Here is a 21012-nt window from a genome sequence, read left to right on the forward strand (position 1 = left end):
TGAAATCCAGGATTTTAATCCAGACGCCTGACTGAATTGGATTTGTCTTTTAGATACAAGATGAGATTTCTCAAGATTTCTTAAGATCGTAACTCTTTAAGGCAAATATTCCTCCCTGATGCAGAAGGAAGATGACTCAGATTAATGAGTGAAAACACCAGAGCTTCTACCTGCAGTATTACTGCAGACAGGATTCCCAGCTTTCCCATGCTGTGCCCGCATGGGCTGCCCTACTGCTGCTCCTCCAGCATGATACCTGGCCTTGTGGAACACCTTAAGCTGGAGCTTTGACAGTACACACCTTGACTGCACTGGCAGGGGATTTGTATGCCATTTCTGTCAGGCATGTTAAAATTCACTGGAGCAAAGTCTTTTCAGCTTGACAATATGGCATGACATTACACCAGCAGCACTGGCTTTGCTTCTGCTCTCCTGACAAGGAGAGGAGGCAGGGAGGGCAGGGGCTGTGGGCAGAGTTCCCCAAAGGCAGAAGTGGGGCACAGCCAGACATTTCAACAGCTCTTGTCCCCTAGCAACTGTGTGGGAGGCACTGTGGGGACACACTGGCATAAGGGCATCCTCACTGCCCAAGTTAACTGGTTAACTGTCTCACAAAACTCCCTTTGTATACTACAAATGTTTCTATCCTTCCAGGCCTCCCCTCCGCTCTCGCAGCACTTGGTGGCTCAGCTGGCAGTGGCAGCACCATGCATAGTGAGGGGCTTGAACGACTTCTGTCCTGCTCAGCTTTTCTCCTCCAGACCATGCTGCTGTGCCTGGTCAGAGGACTGGCTCTTGTCCCATGCACTGCATTCTTGCCCTTTTGGAGAGTGGTTTGGGCCTGGCTGACATCTTGGCTCCTCCATGCTCTTTGTTTTCAGGGAGTCATGCAGTCCCTCCCACAGCTGGCAAAACACATCCTCCCAATGTGTTTCACCTACAGCAACAGTGTGGACCATATCTCCATTAGGATCAATCACTGGGCTAGATTAATGATGACGATCAGCCACTTGAGGAGAACAAAAACAGCCATCTCTGGTAATCCAGCCCATGTAATTCTAAACCTAATTCTCCCTTACACCAGTTTTACCTTTTGACTTTTAAGCTAATTGGAAGATCCTAAAGCTCCATGCTTGCTAATGTCTACATGTGAAGTCACTGGGAAGTAAAGGAGAGATTCCTTAAAATACTCCTGCAGAGGGATTTGGCAACTAAAACTATGAATCAAAACTATGGGGAATATTTGAAAAGGGAGGTGCTGCCTGAGGACAACCTTACGTGGTGGAACTTAACTATTCTGAGTGATTGTTTCAGCTGTGACAAAGCCTGCTGGTCTGACATACTCAAGCACACCTATATAGTGCATGTCCACCCCTGCCCTTTTCAGGGCCATCACAGCAGGTAATGCTCCTCCTTGGTCTTCCACAGAGAGGCACAGTTCATCTCTAATCAAGGATCAAAATAACTGCTTCTGCAGGTCAGATGTACCTGGCTGGGCTCTGGCTGACTGTCAAAACAGACAATCATCCGGACAAAGCATGGGCAGCTCCAGCAGAGACTGAGCAAGTGGGAGGAGAAATACTCAACAGTGTAATGCTGGAGTGAAGGATGGGAACACAAATGTCTCTCCTCCGCTGCCACCCTGGACCTTGCTCTGCTGCTGGAATGGAGTATCAAGGCTGATGGGCCTGGTGATGATGAATGTAGCGATCCTCTTAAATGGAAACAGGACTCTGACAAAATCTTGCCTGCTTTTTGTTACTCTGTTAAATGTCAAAAGTAGCAATCAGTCACCTAGCAGCCAAAATGAAATAAACTTAACAAACAGCACATACTGTAAAAATGAGCAACCATGATTCATATTTTCACCTTAAAAAAAAATCCCTTGTGGCCAACCCCCCCTTTCCCCTTCTGCTCTGCACAGGCTTTGCAGGGATCCAGCTGTTCCCTGGGCTCAACAAAAAGACTTGCAGCAGGTCCAGGGCTTCAGGCCTGGCTCTGCTGCACTCGCTCATCCGGTGCAGATCCAAACCAGGTCTGTGTGCACACCTCCTCACTTTCATGCCTCCTTTCATGCTCCTCACTTTCACCTCCTCACTTTCATGCTCCAGCCAGGCTGGCTACAAGGTGCTAGGAAGGGTCCGTGCCTGCGCTGCTCAGGATCCTCAGTGGTGGGCATTCACTTCCCCCTACTGCACTCTGGAGTTCACCTGGCCCCATCGGTCCCACGCCTTGGTCAGCAGCATTGCTCCATTCCTTCCCACTCCTCTCCTCGTGCTTTCTCCTGCCTCACTGCCCAACTGCAGCACAGAAGCATTCCTCCTTGCAGTGGCTGTCACACATCCCGCCGTCTGTGATCCTTTCAAAACGCAGCCCCACTTGCCTTTCCTTCCCCAACCACCCTCTTCTTATGGCATTTTTGTAGACATGGCTAGGTAAATAATTCTGCCAGCCTTGACATGATAATTGAGCAAATACTCAGAGCTGAGAGGTGTCAGCAAACGATCACTAAAAAGTGTGCTCAATGTCACATTAGAACAGCAATGCTTTGCATCCTCATTTTGTTGTTTTCTGCTAATGTGACCAACATGGTATTGTCACTTAGAAAGTGAGCTGTGGGCGGAAGAAGTGAGGTTAAGCAGAGGCACGTCTGCTAAAAGCAGAGGCACGTCTGCTAAATGTAATCACTAGAAAACTGCTGAATATACTCATCTATAGCACACTCGAGATAATTTTAGAGCCGAGGCAGGAAGTTAGTCAGATGCTGACAAAAATGCGCAGTGGGCACCACTCACCATTTTCAGAAGCTAAGAACTTTCTTCACTTTCTCACTGCTGGGCTGCGAACAATAACAAGGCACATCCAGCCACCACAGGCAGACTCTTGGCACAGCCCAGCACCCACGCATCCAGAGAACCTCTGCTCCTACCAAGCCCCTAGTCTAAGCAGCCAGACTTTCATACATAAAATTCCATCCCAGCTTACGGAGGTGCCAGCACAGATCGAAGAAGTTTCAGAAAAGCTAGTTGTACAAGGGAAGGCTATGCTCTTGAAAATCTGGTCCTACAGATGGCGAAACACATATCAAAGTAAAAACTGCCCAGCAAAGCAACACCATTGTAATAAATACTAGAAGTAGTGGATTGATTTTTTTTTAATAATGATGTGAAAATTAAGAAGCCTGACAGAAACAGAAACTGGAAATGCTTTTTCATCTACACTTTGCAAAAGCTGATTTTTCATTCCAGCGAACAAAACACATCAACTTTCTTTTTTCCCACATATTAAACATTTCCTGTACAAACTAGCCTGTATTTGCCTTGTCAAATATCACTATCTGTCTGAATAAAACACAAAGAGAACTGTTCTGTGTTCACTACTCTTTGTAGTATTTGTATGGTATTTGTCAGATAACAGAATCATAGACAGCATTAGCATCTATTTGCAAAAAATACATTTTTGAACAAGTTTCCTCTGTTTTGATGCACGTACTTAAAAGATATCCGAAAAAAAAACCATAGAGATTCAACTCTTATCATTCAGTGAATTTTTTAAAATCTTCTGCACTCTTGCATCTGTGCTGGAGAACTCCTTCAGCTTTCCTTGCAGATGAAAGCACAGGATTTTGAACCACAGCATACGTATCAGATTGTTTGTGTGCTTCTTCATCTTCTGGTTATACTTCAAATGCTACCACTTTAGACTGGTGATTTCAGAAGAATATTCCTCCTGTTTGAGAGGCATATATATATATACCAATGCCGTGATAAACTGACATAAGGAAAATGATACACAGTGATAAACATAAGGGAAAAAAAAGCATGTTTCTAGAAGTTCAATAATGGTATTCTGCAATGTTCTGCTGCGCATAATAGAGTCAACAGAGCACAGTTGCACAGATCTACAGCACTGGAAGGATTCTAAGGCAGAATATCCAAGTATTTGTGCTTTGTGCTTTGTACAGATTTCTGACTGCAGTGTCTGGCACTGGACCTTGCTCCTCGTATTCTAATGGGATGAGGCAGGGCAAGACGTATTAGTACTTACCATATGAGCTGTGGGGATTCACCTGTGCCAGAATGGTAAGGAAACAACTTTTATTTCTGTGCCAGGCATGTCTGGGGAGTGGTCTGGAGAACACAAAGCTTGCAGGCTCCAGGACCAAACTGATATGCAATTGCTCTGGGATGCATAATAGTGAAACACTACTAAAAAAATGATATTGCAGCTATTTACATACAATACAGGCACATACAGCATCGGGGATAGCTCAAATTCAGCAGAACTGGGCCAATAATTCAAAATTTCAGTTAGAAGTGGATTACAAGTACTTAGGTTTACAGTCTGTCCCCAACCAAAGACTTAAGCTGGCCCCTTCTCCAGACCTAGTCTCTTATTTTTGAAGCCTCTACTTTGATCTGTTTTGTTTCTGCAACTTTTCATATACAGAACAACAAGATTTTCATTTACAGAGTATTTCTTTTCTCTGTGAAACAGGATCTTGTTTTCACCAAGTAAGCTCCTGCTCTACAATACATTTGAGTGCAGTCCTGCCATATCTCCGCAGCACAGGAGAAGCCTTATGGCAGTGAAACCGTAACAATCTGCTGGAGAGGGCAGTTTGTGCTGCCTGCGTGTGACAGAGCTGTACTCCATGGAGACACTCCAGGACCATCCACTGGAGGTAGGATGAGTGACGTCACATGTCCCTGGATCCACTGGCTGTTTTCTCCTAGGGAATGAGGAGAAACAGGAGCTACAGGAAAGCAAAACTATTGCTCTGCAGTCTGGGTGGCAGCCACACAGCAAGTCTCTAGCTCTCCATGTGTGTTCGTCCCGCTGGTTGCAATTGCCTGCACATGCACAAACTACCCCAGGAGCATGGCTGTGGGATTTGCACAATATTTGGGCTATATGCATCCATATACAGTATTTTGCTTTGGCACAGTCCAGTTGGACTGTAAAATGTATCTAATATGTATCATGCAGCTTTGAAAAAATCCCCAATGGAGAAAAATCTGCAGAATTATGGCAGGCAAATTAAAGTTAGCATTTTGACTAAAGCACTGAATGAGAAGCTTACAGGATAACATCTATTTGTGTAAAATCACATTTTATACTTGATGATCCACTTTGACATTTGCTTGTCAAAAAACTACATCATCTGCATTTGTGGAAATTTTTTAAGAGACAAAGTGTTACCTGGACAAAAATACTGCATATCTCTATTCATTTTTTTGTACCTAGATCACACAGAGGTGGTGGACTCAAATATCTTTTCTTTAATGAGCAGAACTTTGTTTCTTTTATAATGCCTTGAAACTTTAAAATAATGTTGTAACTGAAATCAAATAAAGCAGAATATCCTAAAAATTGCTGCTAAAAACACAGCAACTTAAAAGACTGATATAGTCATTGTGACTGATTCCTGAATATGCAGTCAAGCTGATCATATCTATCTTTAAAAGGCACAATGGAAACAATTACTATCAACACAGGGCAAAACCATTCAGCTATAATACAGCTAAATAAATAGATGCTATATTATTTATTCTGATGATTACACTCACTCTTACCGCTGTTATAAGAGAGTTTGCAAAGAACATAAGATATTTTTCAACTACTTATGTGCACATATGCATGTATGTAAAGAGAATGTCAGTGGGGAAGCAAACAGGAACAGGGAAAGTTAAATTTACTACTCAGTACTAGCTTCCATTTCCCCTGCTCTGGCTTTGTATTTGTTCCTTCATGTTTCCCTACACTGAAATGAAAAGATTTCACAAGAATTCAAAGCAGTGCAGCAGGCTAAATATGACTCCCTGTGTTTTCAACAATTACCATAACTAAAGATGTCTGCAGAATAAAGCCTAGGCTGGCTCTCTGTTGCCTGTCACTAGGTAGCTATTCCCATCGCTTCACATCAAATGAAATATCAAACATTTCAACCACATATTGGGGATACCGTAGACCAACTCTGTAACAGACAGTACTGTTCCCATGGTTTAGAATAAAATGTTTAAAAAAGGCCTATGTAAATGCTGGAGAGGAAAGACGCTGCATAATAAACAGCAACTTCCATATTATTATCATGGAATCATAAAATTGTTGGATTTGGAAGGGACCTTTAAAGGCCATCTAGTCCAACTCCCCTGCAATGAACAGACATCTACAGCTAGATCAGGCTGCTCAGAGCCTGGTCCTACCTGACCTTGAATGTCTCTAGAGACAGGACATTCACCACCTCTGCGGCCAGCCTGTGTCAGTGCTTCACCACCCTCATCATAAAACATGTATTCCTTATATCCAGTCTAAATCTCCCCTCTTTTAGTTTGAAACCATTTTCCCTTCTCCTATAACAACAGACCCTGCTAAAGAGTTTGTCCCCTTCTTTCTTATAGCCCCCTTTATATTGAAAGGCTTCTATTAGTTCTCCCCAGAGCCTTCTCTTCTCCAGGCTGAACAGCCCCAGCTCTCTCAGCCTGTCCTCACAGGGGAGATGTTCCATCCCTTGGATCACTTTTGGGCCCTCCTCTGGATGCACTCTAACAGGTGAATGTCTCTCCTGTACTGAGGACTCCACATTTGGACGCAGTACTCCAGGTGAGGTCTCTCTAGCACAGAGTAGAGGCGCAGGATCACTTCCCTCGACCTGCTGGTCATGCTTCTGTTGATGCAGCCCACAATACGGTTGGCTTTCTGGGCTGCAAGGGCACATGGCTGGCTCATGTCCAGCTTTCCATCCCCCAGTACTCACAAGTCCTTTTCAACAAGGCTCTGCTCAACTCTTTTGTCCCCAGTTTGTATTGGTAGTGGGGGTTGCCATGACCCAGGTGCAAGACCTTGCACTTAGATTTGTTGAACCGCTTGAGGTTCACCTGGGCCCACTGCTCAAGCCCGTCTAGGTATCTCTGGATGGCATCCTGTCCCTTGGGTATGTCAGGTTGATGTCTGGATTTGATGATCTTGTAAGTCTTTTCCAACTGAGATGCTTCTTTGTATTCGAAATACTTATGATGGTAATTTGGGTGGCACTGCAATACCTTTTGTCCTTTACAACAGATTTTGGTTGTTGCAAAGTGTTGTGCAAGAGAATAACAACTCTTTTCAACTTAAGAAATGAGAAGTCTTTAAATATACACAGACATACCCACTGGGGATGAAATTTGCATAAGTAGGCTGATTCGGTGAAGCATAACTACTCAGCGCATACGCAATAAGCAGTCAGTTGTCCATGTCAGGTTTCTTGTATTCTTATTTTAAAGTCCTGATAGAAGTCTGGAGTGCATGAAAGCTAACCAGGTGAAATTCCAAATATGCATTTTATGGGATTTCATCTGCAAAAAGTTGGCAGGTCTCTTCAAGCCACGTGGCATGACCCAAGGACTGTTTTGTGGGAATTACCCTCAGAGAGACTATTTTCACTGTAAAGTCTACAAAAAGCAAAAACCTAATCATTTTTCTGACTCCACTTACTTCCAGAAAAACAAAAACAAAACCATCACCCTTTTCCCCAAAGAAGTGCTCTCAGAAAAAGAACCATTTCAAATTAAAAGAAATAATCTAAATTTGCTTAATACAAGCCTACTTGGAATTCAGCTAGCATGAATATTTTATCGTCACTTTGTAGTTACCAATATAATCTTCCAAAAATAAATTGGCATACTTGTTTCTAAGCATTTTCTTATGCATGAAGCATTGATAGGGAGCACTCTGATCTCCATACACACAACACTTTTCATTGCTGCCCATGAGTGGGACCAATGTGTAATGCTACTTTACCCTGAGAGAGACAGCAGTGTAAAGGATGACTCGATGAGGAATCCCCACACCACCTCCAGCTGAGCCCAACACGCTACAATGGTGTGATGCAAATTCAGATTTAGTATTCAAACCCAAAGTGCCATGTGGGGCCACAAGTTAGACTGAGGGGTGACAGCATCCCAGCGGAGAAGTCAGCAGGTTAGCAACTTCTGGATACGCACGTCAGTTTGTGCAGGAGTTTGTTAGCTCCAAAAAAGCAGAAAATTCCTTGTTTCAACATTTCTCTGCCACCAATACAAAATAAAATAATTTGCAGAGGCCTCTTGTGCAGGCAGCAGAGAGAAAGGCAAGCCCTGTGGTCACTTTCTCTCTTAGTGTCAGGCATGCCTGCAAGTTACTCAGGGTACTAAAAAATTATCAGTGCCATGTATCTTTCTAAGGAACCATTATTATCTCATATTTTTACTAATAGAGATAAGGAACATATTTTATTACCATTAGCAGGAAGATAGGTGAAAAGCTGGTACTGGCTTCTCTTTCGCTTTCCATTGCAGACATAGAAGTTGACCTGAACAGGGCTGGTGATTCTCTGATTGCGGAAAGGTGGTATCTCAACCACTAATGAATTCTGCAAAAAAAAGATAAATCAGAAAGTCAGGGCATGACTAAAGCAGACAAACTGCACAACAGTATTTATATGTCAACTCTGAGAAGACTGGTCTCCCAAGGAGAACTGCACTCTCCCCATGGAAATGGTGGGTTTCATGTGCAGGGACTGCCTCCTGTTGCCCGCAGTGTCCTTTGTGCCAGACAATCCCTACAGCTCCTTCAAGCTCTCAGCCATCCAGCATAAGCATGACACACTGGTGGGCAGGACAGGCACCCTTTATTTATATGTAGGGGTGAGATGCTGTGAAGGGCTTGGCTTTGGGCTGGGCACTGCACAGCTAAGTGGAAGGGGGCACATTTAACAGCATGCTAGTTTTCAGAAATCCTGGGGCTTTCCTCTGCCTCCCTATCCAGGGCCGTCAAGTTCATTCCAACCAAAGGACACCAGAACAGATGAGACACACGCTGACTAGGTTCCCATCAGGATGCCTTTCCCATACACAGATTAGCACATAGGAGGTCACCTGCGACATCTGCATATACAGACAGCAATGGCATACTTCTGGAGGAGGGCTGGAAAGAGCCTCACCTGTGAGGTCAAGCAGTTCAAAATCAGTAGAACAAAACATGACCCAAATGAAAGGATTTCCTAATTGGAAAAATGAAATTTTAGCATGGCTCAAGTCTTCACAGGTTCACTAGCCATCAGCTCTTCCCTTTAGACAAGAATCTGGGCCCAAAATCAAGCTATGGTCTCTAATGTGGCAGTAGAAAGCACAACCAGTCAGCTGGCAGGCTGTCCCCAGTATATCCTGCCCTAATATAACTTCCTTTGAAAGGAGAATTAGGACAGGGATACAATTATTCAAGTATTTACATTTTCCAAAATGAAATGTATTTTTTTTTTTCTTTAACTAACACCTCGGGAAGTTTTAAGTATGCTAATTTCTGCGGATGGGAGATCTTTCAAGAACATCTAGTTCTACAGGAAGGAGCTCTAGAGATCATGTAGATGATCTTCCACTGTCGTAAAACAAGTGCCCCAGCATGGGGCTAGGGAGAGACTTGGCTGCTAGGGCATCAGCTTCCACAAATGCACAGTGTAATCTGCTGTGATGATCAAAATCTCCTCTGGCACTTTGATAGAATAAAAGGGAACAGTAATCTTAACATTTGGCCTGCTTTCAGATGAGGTCTTTCAAATTGTGTGCGTGCCTGTCTCCAGTAGGCTCACAGCTAACAAACTATAGGATATTTCTACAGAAGTAAAATAGTTGCCATATTTCCCACTTATAGTCATGGCTGAGTGAGCCGTAGTTCTCCACCCCTGGGTTTGATCTCCTGTGAGAGGACTCAGATTTCATCTGCCGAAGGTACAGGAAAGCCAGGGAAAATGATCAGAAACTGTTTTGGGAGCAGAGAGAAGAACCAACCCAGCAAGACAGAAGATGAGCAGACAGGGCTGGCCCATCCTGGACAATGAAAAAATATTTTCCAAATGGTCTTTTCTACTTTTGGGATAGCTTCCAATAAAGGCTTTTTACCCCATGCTCCCATTAAAGAAAGATTTCCAGAAGGGGAGGCCCAAGTACTTGTTCTGTTTCAGTGGGGAGACACACTGCCAAAGCCTTGGAAATCCCTCTTTAGTAACAGTGCTAGAGAAGGCAATATATGTTTTTCATCTTGATGTTAAAATATTTAAGGCAGACTTACTGGCTTGCACATTTCTTTGTCAGTTTTGGCTTCCATTTCCCACACATGGTGACCATCTAAAAGACAAAAGAGAAAGATATCTAGTTCTGTCCTTTTTTCCTCCCCAAAGCCTAAAAAAGAAGGACTTCTCAAAAAATCTCTTTGATGGAAGGGACACTGCATGTATGAAAAACAGCTCTCAAAGCACATATCCCAAGCTTTGCCCAACCAGGAAGCCATCTGGGTAACCTGCTACAGAAGCCCATTTAGCATTCTCCTAGGAGCGTGCCATAATCTAGAGTACAGCAGACTGTCATGTGGGAAAGCCATTGGGATTTTGTTCTGTCACTAATTTGAACAGAATTTGAAACATTTCTACACTTTAGTTTCCCAAACATTTGGGCAAAAATACTGTTACCTGTAAGTTTTTTTGATCACTATCTATGCAGTCAGTCACATACAACATTAATATTAAACAAAACAAAACAAAAACGTAGCATTAAGAAAGCTCCTTGGGCATCTGATATTTCATTTTAATATAATCCTAGTCTGGCTTGTCGTATTTTTGCTGCTTGGAACAAAAATCAAGACAATGCACTGGGAAATGTAGCTTCTATGAATTGTGACTCCATTATTTAGCTCAGCTAAAAAGGTCCAACCTATAGTTTGCCGTAGCTGCTTTGAGAGGTGTGTTGGGTCCTCTTAATTAAATGTATTTATATTTTCAAGCAAAAATGAATTTAAGCCACAACTACCAGTTTCTTCTGAGTACCTGCCTACTGGAATAAATTGGTTTTGTCTGGTCTGTTAGTTTCTGTGTTTGACACAGAAGAAATTGGTCAATAACGGGTTTTTTTTCTTTTCCCTTATGGCTTCAAGATGCAACAGAAATATGAAAAACAAACAAACAAACAAAATGTAGGGTTTCCATTCTGCAAGCCTAGAAAAACACAGACATGTATGAAAGGCCACAAGCAGACTGCTGTCTAAATTCAGCAGCAGGGACACACGCAGCTTAATGAGTCCCACCACTATCAGATGTCACTGGAATCAATAGGAAAATTATACTTTATGTCACCTCTTTTGTGTATTTATTGCAGCATCAGGACATACAAATGCAAATATTAGCTACTTTGAACTTCACCACATATCGACGTGGGCCTGCCTTAGAAAAGCAGCTCTCAGCACGGTAGAAGAGTGAATGCACTTTCTCTTCACTTTCATGGCCAGGATGGAGGTGACACATTTAGAACCCTCTGATTTATTACAAATGTCTGTAAATAGTATTTTTGCGTACAGCTGTCCTACTGTGAAAGGAATGCTGTTGAGGAACTAGCACTGGCGATTGTTTTCACATCCAAAACCAATTCTTTTTAACGTATGGAAAGAAGTGCAATGTGAAAGCTGCAACACAAATAGCACAGTGGATTTGGCAGGTCTTTCTGTAGGAAACAATTAGCAGATCTACCCTTCGTTTCTTCCTACATTTTAAACCATGCCACTGGAAAAGGAATCCCTTTAATTGGCACTGCCACATTTGGGTTGGGAAGAGAAGGCTCAGCCAAACCATGCTCAAATCTCCTTAGCAATGACTTTAGGACTGCCAGCACTGAAACAGAGTTCTCTGGAAGACGAGTGATCACTTCACAATTTATCCAACAGATGCTTCCCCCAAGCTGTCAGTAAAAAAAACTGACCAATATTCTGGAAGCCATGACATACCTGTTGGCTGGGAGCAGGCTCCTCGACCTCCTTCTCCCTCCCTACAGAGTGCCTGCAGCCCCTCACTTCCCTCCCACCCAGTTAATCAATCAGTTGGAAAGGTGACACAACCCTGACACTTATCACACATTCTGCAAAGTCTAGGAACTTCGGCTTTGTAAGGGTTTTTTGTGTTCTTGCTTTTTTTCTTTCTTAAATCTAAAGACGTCCAGACTAGTAGTTGATGTGTTCCATTTACCTTTGTAAATGTATTACATTACTTCAGTCTTTTTGCAGTGTTTAATTTCTACTTTGAGAGACGAATGATCTGATTCAGGTTTCTGGTTTTTATTTCCTGCCAATACTTCAGCAAAATTCAAAATGACTCCAACTATCGCTAATCTTTCAATTACTTCATGCAGCAGTGCCTTTATGTGCTTTTGGAATTTTTATGATGACAAAGAGAGTTTGTTCAGAAATATTCTAAATGCTGTAAGCTAAACTATTAGGAAAATAAAAATCCAGAGCAGTGATTTGTCTCTGGAAGCTAGTTAAGAACAATACAGATTTTGCTCCCATAAATTCTCTTGAGACTGTGCAGATCATCACTGCTTGACGACTGCAGGGAAGGTGAAGAGAGAGAAGGAGTAGGGAATAGACAACTCATTAACAGCTAGTGACATTTCATTTAACAAAAACACACAGAGGAAAAATTGTTATGAAGCAGAGACTCAAAAAAAAAAAAAAAAAGAAGACAATTCCTCATATTACGTCTGGTAAACCAAGAGGGAAATCTCAACGCCCACGGACTGGGATCAGCTCCAGGAGGGAAACCTTAGACCACTACGTCAACCTCTTACAGTAAACATGTTTTGCACGTTTATACAGTTCAGCTGAAATTTTTTAAAAAGAGAAATTAATAGTGGCTCTGGAACCCTTTGTGGGAGCTCAAAGCATCATGAAAATCTGCCTCCACCAGAGAAAACTGCATTGCCCCCAGTGCCACATGTGCTGAGGGCCCTCGGAGGCAGGCGGGATACTGTCTCCCATCAGTGTGCTTGAGGAGTGAGGACTGCTCAACCACAAAAGTTTCCATTGTACGCCTGCCACATCTGCAGCAGCCTGGTTCAGAGCCCAAGGCAACTCCCTCCTGGCTGCTGGCCAACCAAAGTACACCAGAGCAATTTATACCTTTCCAAAATGCAAATAATTCAAATTACAGACATAACACAAAGCTGAAGCAGACACATTTCAGGCATTCCCGTTAAAGTTTACTCTCTGGAATTACTGTACCCAAATGGGCAGTCGTTATACAGGGAAGGGGGGCATAAGGAGGCAGGAGAGGAAGGAGAGGAGGAGGCAAGTAGGAAAAGAGAGAAGGGAGAGAAAGGCTTTTCCAAAGGTCTTATTTCATTCTCTTTCACTTTGCTATTTACCTTTACCAAATAACCAGAATTGCCTTCTCCAAACCAAATGTCTGGCTTTGTTTTGGTGTTTTAAGATTTACACTGCAATGTTTTGAGCAGAAAGACATCCCTTTATATAACTAAAAAGTCAAGGTATTGTATTGGGTTTGTTTGTTTTTTCGCTTACGTTGCTTTTTTGTTGTTTTTTCGTTTGTTTGATTTACAGAAGGAAAAGAAAAATAAAGCAGCTGCACACAATCACAGGGGAAAAGCTCTGCTGAGTAACCAGTGGAGAGCCCCACTCCCATGATGCCAAAAGCAGTTGACTTGACAAACCAAGACTTCAACAGGGACTCACGCCATGGGCTTGAAGGAGCTCTGAATCCCTCCTCTTCTGAAGAGGCAGCACAAAGAGCGCAGCACAACACACCTCATTTTGCCAGAGCTCTCTGACTGTGCCCACCTGACCTGAGTTTGGCACAGAGCTGTGCTTCATTCACAGGTGGCCATCAGCACTGCTGGCAGCTGAAGACACTGAGTTTTGTCAGAAAGCCTGATGTTTAAAGACCCATCACTGTGCTGTGCTGGTATTTATAGCAGTCTCTGCTTTGGGTGTACTTCACCGTGATTCATTTTTTTTCAGCACTCAGAGCACCTGGGATTATGAGTGATGAAATGCTGTGAACCTACCATGTTACTTGGGGTGTATTTTCATCTCTGCAAAATATAAACATCCAATTTTAAAACGGAGCAGCTTAACGATGAATGGGTCTTTGTAGTCTGCCCTTATCAAATGCTCACTCCAGTGTTAAAGGAAACTGCGCAAAACTCCAGAAGTAAAAATACTCTAATTCATTAGGGAATTCCCTGCAGCATGAGTCACTGAACGGCTTCCCCACCACACCCACTAAAAGATTTCCACATAAAAATGCACTGTACGAGCTTGTTTTAACACAGAAGCAGCATGAAAAAAGCAGTGTAAATTCACACATAAAACCTAGCAGACCACAACATCCGTATGAGGGCTGCTCTGAAAGTAATGCCTCCTGTTTTATTATGTTGGCCCATAACATCAGAGGCAGACCTTGGTGGTATGGTAGCAGAGGTTGAACCTTCCTGCCAATATTCTGTTATATTTTGTTGCCACGTAGACAGGTGGCAGCAGAGGGGCAGTCTGACAAAATGACGCCTGACCTGGAAATGCATATGAAGCAAAGATGTGTCACTGAATTCCTCCCTGCGGAAAAAATGGCACCCATTGACATTCATCAACGCTTGCTGAATGTTTATGGAGACCAAACAGTGGATGTGAGCACAGTGGGGTGGTGTGGTGGGTGGTGTGTTTCAGCAGTGGCAACAGCACCGTGAAAGACAACCCATGTTCTGGATGGCCATGCATAGCTGTCACACCATGAAATGAAGTGTCTTAAACAGCTCATTTGCATAAATCAGCCGATTACAACCAGGGAACCGCGTACAGAACTGAATATCAGCTTCAACATGTTGCAAACAATGGTGTCAATGCTGGAATATCGCAAAGTTTGCACCAAGTGGGTCCCACGAATGCTCACACAGGAAGAACAGCATACACAAGTTGGTGAGGAACTACTGAATCAATATGAGGTTGAAGGTGACAGTCTCCTGGAACACATTGCTCCTGGTGATGAGATGTGGTGTCTCCACTATGAGCCAGAGTCAAAACATCAATCCATAGAGTGGTGACATGCGAATTCCTTGTGGAAGAAAAAGTCCAAGCCATCAGCAGGTGAAGTGATGTGCACTGTCTTTTGGGATAGGAAAGGGGCTCTGACTGCTACATCGTGACACTGACTAAGCTGAAGGCTCAAATTTCCAGAATCACTCCAGAGAAGAAGGCAACCTTTCTCATGCAACGTAATACCAAGCTCCATACCAGCTTGAAGACCACGGAGCACACTGCCAGTCTTCGCTGGACTGTCCTACCACACCCACCATATAGTCTAGATTTGGCACCTTCTGACTTCCATCTGCTTAGACTCCCATCTGACTTCCATCAGATGGACTGCATGGGCAGTATTTTCCAAGCAACCACGCCATCACAGTAGCTGTGAAACAGTGGGTCACCTCCACTGGTGCAGATTTTTTTGAGTGTGGCATGCAGGCTCTTGTTTATCACTGGTGAAAATGCATAGCAACACATAGGTGGTGATTAAGTTGAAAAACACTGTTTTTCAACTTCTCACTGCTCATCAGGAAGGCTGGGTTTCCAAGAGTTTCCAAAACTGATTTACCTCCTTTTCTCCAGGGAACTGTAAGCATAGTGCCACAGGTTTGCAACCTTACAATAGTCAAGTCCAGTATAACTTTCATTACAGGCTGACAGATGACAGAAAGGGAAAAATGATATATAAAACCAAAACAGAACTCCAAGCCCAGAAACTTGGGAGCGTGTAACATGCGTTATCTGGCAACTACTTAAACCTCACCTCAATGAAATGGGCATAAAGGGAGAGTTCAGATGTATTCAAGCTATCTTAATTTATTACAGTGGGTTAAAACAGTCTGTACCCTTCAGTAGCACTGTGTTCACTTGAGATACAAGAATAGATGTCACCTAGAATTTCATTGCCTATACACAGTGTACATTTTATATTCTTCCAGCCTGAAGCTCAACAGAGTTTGACTGTGCTGGCTGGACTGTAAATCCGTATTTACATTCATATATTGCAAGTAAGACAGTGAAACTAACTCTATCCCCCCAAAGGAACCCACTCCTTGATTAATGTGCTGTGAGACTACCCTAAACAATAGTGCCTATATTACATACCAGATTACTTTAACATGTTCAGAACAGGGAGGACACAGATGCAATGGAAAATGATTATACAGTGCAGTTTTGAGGTGCTCTGCAGAGTCTGTCTACCTTTGTATTCAACTACATTACTGCATATTCAGCTCCTTTAGCACTGAAGGATTAGCAAAGTTTTAATTTGCGTGCCAACCCCTTTTTCCCTCAGACGTACACTCCTGGCTCTGAGACTACTGATCCATGAATATGTCCAGAAGGAAAGGATGGGCCTCCAGCAAGAAAAGAGGATGAAAACCAACTCCTGTCATTCAGACAGTCATTCAGCTTTGTACAAAGATGCTATCAGCTTCCATGTATGAGGCAGGTTAGGCCAGGTCTGTGCTTGGGCTAAGAATCAGAGGCAAAGGCAGCCACTCTGGTTTTCACATATTTTATTTCCCTCTTCCTTGCCAGGAAGATACCAGCTACTTTTCTCATCTCTCCTCTCAGCCTCCTGTCTCTTTACAAACACTGATCCCATACTTTGGTTCCCTATTCCTGGCATGCACCAGTCTCTGTGCAGCAAGGCTCATGCAGAACTGGCCTAACTGTATTTCCACATCAAAACTGCTGTATATGTTTGTGTACCCTTATAAGCATTTGCAGCATATGGATTTTGTGCATTCCCTCAGCTATCCATTTTTGCAGTCTTGAACTTATATATAAATATTATGTATACTTATGTGTGTCTGTCATGCATATGATGTTTTAAGTTCCTTTTTCTCTCTTTTTTACACTACAGTTTACACTGCAATTTACATTACAATAAAAGTGTCATACAGTAACCTCTTGATAAAAACGCAGTACAAATTTTATCTTACAGTACACTAGTATCTGTGCTAGACATGAACGTCCTATCTGGTTGCTCAACTGGACAAGCCAAAAGCTGAGGGAGTCACTTTGCCTAAACGGCACACTTTCTGCTGCTTTTGCCACAGTATGTCTAACAGACTTAATTATTCTAAGTTCAAGTGTTTTGAAAACAGGAGTAATTTTAGTCCAGGTAATTAAAAGGAGGCACTGTGCTGAAAACAGACTGATTAGGGCTCATTTTGAGCCAAAACCATCTGAAATAACCTGCCAGATCCTATTTTCGGCAGATTGGAGGCTGGTTACGCAATTCATGCTCTCTGGCACCTCCCTCTATTTAAAATGATCTTGGTCTGAGGGTTTTATTTTAAAAATCTCACTAATTCCAGGTTTAATACACTCAGCTTACCAGTAAAGCTGCAGCTTGACACGAGTACCAAATTTCTCTAGAGGAAGCACAGTGAAACGAGCTCACCTACCCACCATCAGTCCTGCATTCTATTTTTGGTTACAGTTCTCTTATCTCCTTGTCTACACAATTTTACTGTCCTCTGGGAACCTCTAGTAGGCTGAACTTGGGTCTTTGCAGCTAAAACTAAATAGAATAATCCTGGTCCATTTTCTTCAGTTTTATCTTCTGTCTTTTATTTTCTCAAAGACTGCTGAAGTAAAAAACCTCACAGTTTCAACCAAATTCTTAATTTTCTCTCCAAGAACAATTATTTTTTCTACCTCTTCTGTGTTTGATGCCAACATCACCACTTGTATTGTAGCTCTTAGGCCTGTAGCACTGGAAGCTACCTTCCACTACTACGTCCTTCTCATCTTGTAGACACAAGTTTGATCCAAATATTTTCAATTCTTCTCTCTCGTTTGTTTTTAAGACACAAACTACATTTTATCTATTGTGGCCACAACTTCTCATTTTCCAGAGACATCCCATTATGGCCCTCATTGTGACTTTGTTAGCAGAGTTCAAACAGTACACTTTTGAAGGGTATTTTGATTTTTCTATCTCACTGTCTCCACTATATCCCTCATCTGGTTTCTCTTGTTAAAAAAAAAACCTATGCTCAATCATAGAGGTGTAATAACTATAGAGAATTTGTGTTACTATAATGTGATGAAGGGACAAGATATGGAGTGTCCAGTTTTGCTGCTGTTGTGATGATGTTATGTGTGAATCTATGATTCTGTCATTTAATATACATAATAATCCCTGACTATCTGCCTTGATATCAGCTTTCTTGCAACAAGGCACAGTTCGGAAATGTCTTAGCACTATTCCTCTCTAAATATCATTGTACTTTCTTCCATATTGCTCTCGAATTTATAATCTTATAATCTTCAGCAGACCTAAAAGGAACAGGCTATTCTTCCTCCACTTCTTTTTTCTTTCTGAGATGTCCACTTCAGACACGAACCAACTCTTAATGACCAGTCAGGGAAGTAACAGGAGAGAATGAACTGTGCTTCAGCTGAAGATGTAGACAATGCCCACACAAACTGGAGGCATATATGGCAGTGCTGGCAGTGGGGCACGGCAGGGTTGACCTCTGTGGGAAAAAGCCATGGGTTGCCACGTGTGGAAACAGCCAATTCACGCTTGGCTCTGCAGTGGACCCACTGTTGGCCAAAGCTGAGCCAAACAGTGATGCTGATGGCATCTCTGTGATAACACACTTAAGAAAGGGTAAAAAACACCATGCAATAGCTTTGAGGAGCAAGAAAAATGCAGGAGAAACAACCCTGCAGACAGCAGGTCCAGAGAAGGAAGAGGAAGAAGTGCTCCAAGTGCCAGAGCAGAGATTTCCCTGCTGTCCATGGAGAATACCATGGTGAAGCAGCTTGTCCTCTTGCAGCCCATGAAGAATCATGGCAGAGCAGATGCTCACAATGCAGGCTGTGGATCTGCCCTGAAGAAAGCTGCAAGCCCAAGGAGAGCTCATGCAGAAGCAGGCTCCTGGCAAGAACTGCAGCCTGTGAAAGAGGTCCCCAGGCTGGAGCAGTCTTTTCTTGAAGGACTGTACCCTGCAGAAAGGAACAATCTTGAAGAACTGCAGTCCATGACAAATGCTGGAGCAGTTCATGAAGGACTGTCTTCTGTGAGAGGGACCCTATACCGGAGGAAAGGGAAGTGTAAGGAGGAAGGAGCAGCAGAGATGAAGTAGTATGTCTTGACAGCAACTCTCATTCCACATCCCTCTGAGCTGCTTAGATGGGAAAGGGGTAGAAGAGCCAGCAGTGAAGCTGAGTATGGAAAGAAAGGGCAGGGTGGGGGAAGGTGTTTTTTAAGTTGTTTCTCAGCACTCTAGCTTTAATTAGAAATAAATTCAAACAAATTAATTCTTCCCACATCTGTTTTGCCAGTGACAGAAACTGGTGAGTGATTTCCCTGTCTTTATCTTGACCCATGATGCTTTCTGTCTTATTTTCTCCCAGTCCTGTGGAGAAGGAGCAGTGAGAGAGCAGCACAGTGGAAGCCTGGCAGCCAGCCAAGGTAAAACACCCCAGCTACACCCCTTTCCCCTCCTATCTTTGGGCGCTGATTGCTTCATCAGGCTATGGACTTTATGGGTAAGGGCTGTGAATTCCTGTATGTTTGGAGGGTACTACTGGAACAGTAACAACTAGCTGAAATCTTGTGCCAGTTATAAATGGTCAGAGACAAAGCTTTGATTGAACAGATGCAGCTGCTTGAAGCCACTTAGTTTGGCAATGACATGAAAGAATAAACTTCAAGCATCCATAGTTTCTGTAATAATTGCAAATTCACAGAATTGCTCAGACAAATTACTTTTAACTAGAGACTCTATGCTTATTCCTTGTTTCTCCATTGTCCACAATAAGTGTCCCTGGTTGATTCATCTTGTTCTTAACTGCAAGAGCAACTCCCAGGATGAGGACTGCTGCCGCTGATACCATCTCATTCATATGGCTGCTGTCCCACTCTATCTTTGCCATTCCGTAGACTAAACAGCCAGGAAAAACTGAAACGTGCTGACATTTCCTACAAGCTACATCATGGCATCTGAGTGCGCATGAAAGGGTTCCACCATCAAATGACTCTGCCATTTGATGATACTATTCGCCCAAGGATATCTGTTTCTGAGCAATGGCCAGAAACCCCTTCAGCTATCAATACATCGCCAGGAAGCAGGTTCAAGTGACCTTCACATGAACTCCAGGCTTCTAACTCGTATGCCTTTGAAATTTCCAGTTTATCTAGTTTCCAGAATTTTTAACCTCACTGCACATGAGTCAGAGCATAACTGCTCACCGCCAACTGGAACATGTGTCCCGATCTTGGAAAAACAGATAGATAAAGACAAAATTATGTATTATCTGTCTATCTGACTAGAGGGGAAAGGGAGTTTTGTCACTTGCTTATTTATTATGTGAGCTACAATATGATTACCAGTGGGAAACTTGACCCCCTTTTGGCTAGTTGCCCCCTAAACTGTGACTGCTACTGGCAATGGAAAGAGCAATGGAAAGATTGCTGAGAATGTAAGATCTTTTACCAAATGGAATTCTGCCAAGACTCAGGTCACCCGTCTCCCCATCACATCACATCACGTCAAAACAGACTCCAAGCCCTGAGCTCCAAAGTACAGCTGAGTCAAACCCCAAAGCCCACATACTTCCCCAACGCATCCGTTCCATCCACATGCTACTCAAGTGTTTTGGAACATACAATTTTCCAGAACTTTCTGTAAGTTCTCTGGAACTTAAAATACTGCACTTGACTGTCTACTGTGCAACAAAGTAAGTTTTTCTCCTACAATGGACAGGAACTAGAACTGAATTTCTCAGCAGCTTTCCAAGACTTCAAACTGACATCTGCACCTTAAAGCAGCAACTGATTCATTACAATCTTTGCTACAGATGGTGAAAATTGAGAGGAACAAAAAACCTGTGAAATGCTTCAGTGGGTACTTAAATTCATCCAGCTTTCTTCTTTTCCATATTGCATTTACTCTGTGCAAACATTCAACTGACCAAACTTGACCACTCTTTCAACAGGAGGGAAACTTCAGGTTTTTCTATTTGAAATAGTTACGGAACAGAGTGATTTTCTTTGGCATATACACCAAAAATTTAGTGATCTCACCCAGCTATCTCTCATCTGCACCAGCATAACTATTACCATGCTACATCAGTGACTTAATGATCTAAGAGCGCAACCTGTTCCAGCAGCAA

At 42.9% G+C, this 21012-nt stretch overlaps 1 protein-coding gene across 8 annotated transcripts in view; it reads right to left on the minus strand.

The window, feature by feature from the left end:
• NFATC1 (nuclear factor of activated T-cells 1) overlaps nt 1–21012 on the minus strand; it is a 116269-nt gene that overhangs the window by 39628 nt on the left and 55629 nt on the right. For 6 of the 8 annotated variants that reach the window (XM_021386527.1, XM_021386524.1, XM_021386522.1 and 3 more), the window contains exons 7-8: nt 10087–10142; nt 8260–8392 (exon numbers count right to left, since the gene is read on the minus strand). In XM_021386527.1, the coding sequence (XP_021242202.1) occupies nt 8260–8392; nt 10087–10142 (189 nt within the window). The other 2 variants (XM_021386528.1, XM_021386526.1) reach the window with 2 other exon arrangements.

Source organism: Numida meleagris, chromosome 2 (genome assembly GCF_002078875.1).
Source record: "Numida meleagris isolate 19003 breed g44 Domestic line chromosome 2, NumMel1.0, whole genome shotgun sequence".
Lineage (NCBI taxonomy): Eukaryota > Metazoa > Chordata > Aves > Galliformes > Numididae > Numida > Numida meleagris.